General features: G+C 40.6%; 1 protein-coding gene and 1 non-coding gene across 2 annotated transcripts; one reads left to right on the top strand and one right to left on the bottom strand.

Moving 5' to 3' along the window:
- Nucleotides 1-1,603: 1,603 nt before the first annotated feature.
- Nucleotides 1,604-1,709, bottom strand: LOC142521372 (small nucleolar RNA R71). Its single transcript, XR_012814145.1, has one exon. It is a non-coding gene; the product is annotated as a small nucleolar RNA R71 (small nucleolar RNA).
- A 1,066-nt stretch (nt 1,710-2,775) lies between these two features.
- On the top strand, nt 2,776-6,290 carry LOC142509826 (uncharacterized). Its single transcript, XM_075619587.1, has 5 exons — nt 2,776-3,768; nt 4,287-4,733; nt 5,088-5,178; nt 5,248-5,442; nt 6,034-6,290. Exons 1-5 carry the CDS (start codon nt 2,776-2,778, stop codon nt 6,288-6,290), a joined length of 1,983 nt encoding a protein of 660 aa, XP_075475702.1.
- Nucleotides 6,291-7,726: the final 1,436 nt, after the last annotated feature.

The raw sequence follows: 7,726 nt of genomic DNA on the forward strand, positions 1-7,726 counted from the left end.
TAAAGATTTGCCAAAACAATAATTTCAAATATTATTAAAATAAAGATTGCTTATACATAGAGTTTCATTGTGAACACTCGGCCAACACTTGGCTCGACGGGCACCTACTCTAACATTTCTAACTTAGTTTTTATCTTTGAAACATTGTTGCGTTTATTTTTCTTATGAATTCTAGTAGCTAACCTAAAATATATGTTGGGATTTAAGGGGATCCTACTCCGAACTCTGATTTAGTTAATTCATATTTCAGTTGTTGGTTTATTCTTGATTGTGTTACTGTTTTTCATTGTGTTGTTAGAGCGTAGCTAACTTTAACAACGTTTTATATTGCGAGTGAGTTCGAGAGAATAGCTTATGATAGGAACGAGTAACATAATCCGTGGATCTACAATTTACATAGACATATGAAATTGGATACGCGCCGATAGTTATAGTCCTAAGGGTCGAAAACTAGGGGATTTCACAGATCGATTTGCGATTCACTCTTGATAAATAATTAAAGATATTTAATTACTTCACTGAGTAGAATTATTTTGGCATAGCTCGAGAGAGTGTGTTCAATTGAATAGGAAATCCTGTCGGAAGCATACAATCATTATCGAACGAATTAATTAATTAACGAGGGGTAGGTGAACCGAAATTCCCAACAAATTCATTTATCATTGAATTTCAATCAACCATTTTAGATATTATATTTCATTATTTAATTATTGAATCTTTTTATTTGCATGTTTATTCGAGCATAGTAGTACTAAACCAATCAATCAAATTTCGTTGCTAAAGATTTAATAACTGAAATTAATTATTGTCAAATACAGTATTCAGTGGAACGATACTCGTACTCACGTACATTATACTATTACTTGACATCGTGCACTTGCGATTAATTATTGAGCATATAAAACCATAATTTTATTAAGGATTCCATAGTGCAAGTTTTGCTCGATCAAGTTTTTGGCGCCGTTGCTGGGGACTGTTAACTCACAATTTTATTTTTAGTTATTTTCTTTAGCATTGTTTCATTTTATTAAGTTAACACTCCATATTCTATTACAGATATCTCTTCCACTGCATGCCAAAGTCACTTGACTTGGAGTTTGAGCAGTTTGACCCTGAAATTGAAAGAACTTTTCGCAGGAGAAGACATCAGCAGAGACTGAAGGAACTGATGGAGAGACACAAGCACGAGCATGAGGAGGAACATCGTGAAGATCGACATGTTGAGATGCCACGCCGCATACCGATGCTAGAGTATGCCCAACCTTCTTTGGATGGAGCAGCCCCAGCATTGTGAGGCCTATTGTGCGAGTAAACCACTTTGAAATCAAGCCAGCGACAATTCATATGATTCAGAATACAGTCCAATTTTGAGGATCTGCAGTAGATGAACCAAACACGCACATCGCAGATTTTTATGAAATTTGCGATACTTTTAAATTTAATGGTGTTTCTGATGATGCTGATAGACTGCGTTTATTTCCTTTCTCCTTACGTGATAAAGCTAAAGCATGGTTAAATTGTTTGCCTATAGGTTCGATCACCACATGGGAGGACATGGCGAAAGCGTTTCTCATTAAATACTTTCCTCCATCTAAGACCATAAAGCTGCGGGCAGACATCACCACATTTGCTCAATTCGAGCAGGAATCTTTATACGAGGCATGGGAGCGCTTCAAAGATCTACTAAGAAGATGTCCTCATCACGAACTACCACTTGGGTTATTCGTTCAAAGCTTTTATTATGGCTTGCTTACTCCTAATCGTACTATGATAGATGCTGCTGCTTGTGGGAACCTATTGCAAAAAACTGCTAAGGAAGGATACGAGTTATTGGAGGAGATGGCTGCTAGCAGCTATCATCCTCAATCTGAAAGGAACAACCAGCGAAGAACTGCAGGAGTTCACCAGGTAACTGACATTTCCGTTATTACTGCACAACTTGATGTCTTGAACAAGAATTTGGATGGGTTGAATATGGGTGGCACGGCTATGCTTCTTCAAGAGATATTTTGTGAAAAATGCGGAGGAGAACACTATGTTAAGGACTATCAAGACAGTGGTCCTTTTTATGTGCCAGAAAGGACACCTGTGAATCAAGTGGGAGTCCAAAACCATCTAACGAATGATCCGTACTCAAACACATACAATCATGGATGGAGGCAACATCCCAACTTCTTATGGGGTAGTTAAAACAGTCAGAATCGACCACAAGGAGGACAACAATATGGTAAACAACTGATGTATAGATCTGACACTCCTAGAGAAGAAAAGTCCAACTTAGAGCTGATGATGTCTAAGTTTATCTCGTCCACTGAAACTAGACTCAAAAATCAAGATGCGTCAATAAAGGGGCTAGAGAATCAGATTGGACAGTTGGCAAAGATGATAGCAAATAGAGAGCCGGGCACCTTGCCAAGTAACACAGAGACCAATCCAAAAGAGCAAGTAAAGGCCATCGAGTTGAAGAGTGGAAATATCTTAGAGGCTAGAGGACTAGAAAAAAGTCAAGCACAGGATGAACAGACTGAGTCATCAAAAAGTAAGTCTTCCAACTCAGCACCAGCACCCACTGCACAATCTAAAATTTTTATCCCTCCACCTTTTCCTGCAGCATTAAAAAAGGCAAAACTTGATGCACAATTCGGTAAGTTTCTTGAGGTATTCAAAAAATTGCATATCAATATTCCTTTTGCCGATGCTTTGCTGCAAATGACTAGTTATGCTAAATTTTTGAAAGACATATTAGCTAATAAGAGGAAGTTGGAGGATCACATGATGAGAAACTTGACTGAGAATTGTATTGCATTGGTACAAAACAAGATCCCACCGAAAATAAAAGATCCAGGGAGTTTTTCTATTCCTTGCATGATTGATGATGATGTTTTTCACAAGGCTTTGTGTGATCTTGGTGCAAGTATTAATCTTATTCCTTTATATGTATTTAGGAAACTCGGATTAGGAGAACCTAAGCCAACAAGGATGTGCTTGCAACTAGCAGACAGATCTTTCAAATACCCGCGAGGAGTCATAGAGGACGTCTTGGTAAAGGTGGACAAATTCATATTTCCTACAGATTTTGTGCTACTTGACATGGAGGAGGATGTGAAGATGCCTTTGATTTTGAGGAGACCATTCCTTGCAACTGGCAAGGCCCTAATTGATGTGCAAGAAGGGAAGTTGAGATTGAGAGTGGGAGAAGAGGAGATTACTTTCAATGTTTTTAATGCTCTCAAGCACACACTGCACTCTGACAGTTGTTATAGAATTGATGCTTTTGATGCTCTTGTGTCTAACTATGTGCAGGGTGCAATTAGAGATCCTTTGGAAGCCACTCTCACTACTGAACTGAGAGAAGATGAATTGGATGAAGAGAAAGCCGAAATAGTGGCATACCTCAATGTCAACCTGCCATGGAAGAGGCCAATAAGGATGAGATTAGAGGACTTGGGAGATCGAAGAGACTTGATCCCTCAGAAGTCAAGCCTGGAGGAGCCACCGAAGCTTGAGCTCAAACCATTGCCTCCACACCTAAAGTACGCATACCTAGGTGAGAATAACACTTTACCTGTCATTATTTCTGCTGATTTGACAGATGTGATGGAGGACAAACTGTTGAAAGTTTTGAAAGCGCACAAGAGTGCTTTTGCGTGGAAGGTGGCGGACATCAAAGGGATCAACCCATCAGTCTGCATGCACAAGATCTTGATGGAAGACGAGTACTCACCTCTTGTGAAACCTCAGAGAAGATTAAATCCAAAGATGCAAGAGGTAGTAAAAGCAGAGACTATCAAACTCCTTGATGCAGGTATTATCTATCCTATATCTGATAGTGCACGGGTAAGTCCTGTTCAGTGTATGCCGAAAAAAGGTGGGATTACTGTGATCACAAATGAAAAAAATGAATTAATACCCACTAGGACAGTTACGGGATGGCGTGTGTGCATTGATTATAGGAAATTAAATGATGCTACCCGTAAAGATCACTTTCCACTGCCCTTCATTGATCACATGCTTGAGAGGTTAGCGGGTCATGAGTTTTATTGTTTTTTAGATGGGTATTCAGGGTATAACCAAATCATGATTGTGCCCGAGGACCAAGAGAAAACCTCTTTCACTTTTTCTTATGGAACTTTTGCTTTTAGACGAATGCCCTTTGTTTGTGTAATGCTCCTGCCACTTTTCAACGATGCATGACTGCTATATTTCATGAATGGATAGAAACTTTTCTTGAAATATTTATGGATGACTTCTCGATTTTTGGCTCTTCTTTTGATGATTGTTTGTAGAATTTGAAGGTGGTATTGATGAGATGTGAGGAGACGAATTTGGTGCTAAATTGGGAAAAGTGCCATTTTATGGTACAAGAGGGAATAGTATTGGGGCACAAGATATCATGGCATGGAATAGAGGTGGATAAGGAAAAATTTGAAGTTATCAAGAACTTACCACCTCCGGCATCCATAAAGGGAGTTAGAAGTTTTCTAGGCCACGCCGGTTTTTATTGGCGTTTTATCAAAGATTTTTCTAAAATTGCCAAACCTCTATCTTCTTTACTTATGAATGATGTGCCTTTTGATTTCAATTCTGATTGTTTACAGGCATACGAGGATTTGAAGGAGCGCTTGGTGACGGCTCCTGTCTTGGTGGCACCAGATTGGGATCTGCCCTTCGAGATCATGTGCGATGCCAGTGATGCTGCGGTGGGGGCTATGCTTGGCCAGCATCAAAACAAGGTAATTCATACAATTTACTATGCAAGTAAGACCCTTGATAAGGCTCAATTGAATTATGCAACAACTGAAAAGGAATTACTTGCAGTAGTATTTGCGCTTGACAAGTTTCATTCGTACCTTGTTTTGTCCAAAGTAATTGTTTAAATAGATCACTCGGCATTGAAATATTTACTTGCTAAAAAAGATGCAAAGCCACGCCTACTTCGGTGGATTTTATTGTTGCAAGAATTTGATTTAGAAATAAAAGATAAGAAGAGTGTCGAGAATGTAGTAGCGGATCACTTGTCTATGTTGGAGCTGATTAGTAATGACTGTGTAGATCATACTATAAATGATTGGTTTCCTGATGAGCAGCTATTTGAAGTGAGACACTATCATTGGTATGCAAATTTTGCTAATTTTCTTGTCACAGGCACACCACCACCCAATCTCTCGTTTCATCAACGTAAGAAATTCTTTTCTGACGTGAAACATTATTTTTGGGAGGAACCATTTTTGTTTAAGATCTGTGCAGATTCTATGATCGGAAGGTGTGTTGCAGAGGAAGAGTTTGGTCAAATTCTTAACCATTACCACGACCATGAGGTAGGTGGTCATTTTGGACCAACCAAGACGGCATCCAAAGTACTTGAATGTGGCTTTTATTGGCCAGCTCTCTTTAAGGATGCTTGTTCTTATGTGCTTACATGTGATAAATGCCAGCGGACAGGTATCTCTAACCGTCATGAAATGCCTTTAAATAATATTATTGAGTGTGAGGTTTTTGATGTGTGGGGAATAGACTTCATGGGACCTTTTCCCAGCTCGTTCATGAAAAAATATATTTTGGTGGCGGTCAACTATGTGTCTAAGTGGGTAGAGGCAGAAGCATATGCCACTAATGATGCTCAAGTGGTCCTGAAATTTTAAAAAAAAAATATTTTTAACAGGTTTGGGACACCACGAGCAATCATTAGTGATGGTGGCACCCATTTTTGCAACAAACTCTTTGAAAAACTTTTAAACAAATATGGTGTCACACATAAGATATCTACTTCCTATCACCCCCAAACGAGTGGTCAAGTAGAAGTGTCTAACCGAGAAATCAAGCGAATTTTAGAAAAAGTGGTAGGTGTTACTCGAAAAGATTGGTCTGTAAGGTTAGATGATGCTCTTTGGGCATATAGGACTGCGTTCAAAACACCTATAGGCACTACACCATATAGGTTATTGTTTGGTAAAGCATGTCATCTACCTGTAGAGTTAGAGCATCGGGCATATTGGGCAATAAAAGCACTAAACTTTAACTTTACTGATGCAGGTGAACGACGTCTGCTTCAATTGGACCAGTTGGAGGAATTTCGGAATCTGGCATTTGATCTCGCACTATCGTACAAGGAAAAGACAAAGAGGGCTCATGAAAGGCGAATCATTGAAAGGGAATTCAAGGAAGGTGAAAATGTCCTGCTCTACAACTCCCGGTTGCGACTGTTTCCCGGAAAATTGAAGTCGCGATGGTCTAGTCCATTCGTGATTTCCAAAGTTTACCCATCGGGAGCTGTAGATTGCAAGATCTAATGGATGGGACATTTACGGTCAATGCCCAGCGACTTAAGCACTACATGGGTGGCACAGTCGAGACACAACTTGGAATCACCCGGTTCCAAGACAATCCGAACTGAAACTGACCCACAGTCCAACTCTCGACTATAAATTGAGAACTAACTCGTTTTCCCTTATCTTGCATTTAATTCGATTTTCAGTCTATGTTCTTATTATTTAATTTTTTTAAAAAAAAAACGGGAAAGCCGTGAAGCTTCCGCCCAGGCGGACATTTACAGCCGCCCGGGCGCGCCCCTTTTCAACAAAATTTTAAAAAAAAAAGCCGTGTGGTCTCTGCCCGGGCGCAAATTCACATCCGCCCGGGCGTGCTCTTTTTCAAAATCTTTTTCCTAAAGCAGTTGAACATCTGCCTGGGCGGATCGCGCAGATTTAAAAATCTGCAACCTGCTTTAATACTCCCCATTCGAACCCTACCCCTCCCCCTTCAATTTTCTGCGCCTCCTCCCTAAATCTCACTCTAATCCCTTATCTTGTGTCAATTTCAGGTACAATCTTGGGTCACCATCTTCACCAAATATCAATAAGTGATTTTTCCGGTCAAGACTTGAAATTTTCTGGCCACCTCTGAAATCTCCGGCCACATATGAAATTTCCGGCCGCCGCTGCCCTTTTTCCCGCCACCGCTGAAGCCTCTGGCCACTACTGACGTCCGGCAACACGCCCCCTACTCCGGGCTACTTTTGCTTCTCAAATAATCCACGATGGCGCCTAAGAAAGCTCGAGTGAGTCATTCCTCTTCGTCTTTATCGCGTAAATCTCAGTTATTTGTGAATTATACCGCTAGGGAACGCTATGAACATGCGAAGATACATAGAGCTCTGCTTCGCGAACGTGGTTTCCAGCTTGTGCAATACATATTTATTATAAATCAAATTTAGAATAGAAGCTGGGGAAAATTTTGTAGCCAACCGCAAGCCGCGGTGGTGCCAGTGGTGAGAGAATTCTATGCTAATGCGGCTGAGAGGAGCGATAGTAAAGCATTTGTGAGGGGAAAGCTGGTAGATTTTAGTTCTGTAGAAATTAATAGGGTGCTTGAGACATCGGCTGTGAATTACTCGGTGTATGTGGCATGGGCAGCAGAACCCAATTTAGACTTGATGATGCAAAGAATCTGCTATCCGGGGTCTCCGTGGAAGACACCTGGCTCGCACACTTGTTTTGCAGAGAAATATTTGCTCGTCCCGGTTGCGATGTGGTATGCATTTCTGGCCACACGTTTGATGCCAGTCGGGCACACTAGCAAAGTGCAGAGGGAGAGGGGGTTGATGCTTTACGCACTGATCACTCACATGACACTCAATGTGGGCATGATTATTCATTCGAAGATCCAGCTGAGCATTCATAATCCGAATGTGGCATTATTCTTCCCCCACATTATCACCGAGCTATGT

This window comes from Primulina tabacum, chromosome 1, assembly GCF_025594145.1.
Source record: "Primulina tabacum isolate GXHZ01 chromosome 1, ASM2559414v2, whole genome shotgun sequence".
NCBI classification, from domain to species: domain Eukaryota; kingdom Viridiplantae; phylum Streptophyta; class Magnoliopsida; order Lamiales; family Gesneriaceae; genus Primulina; species Primulina tabacum.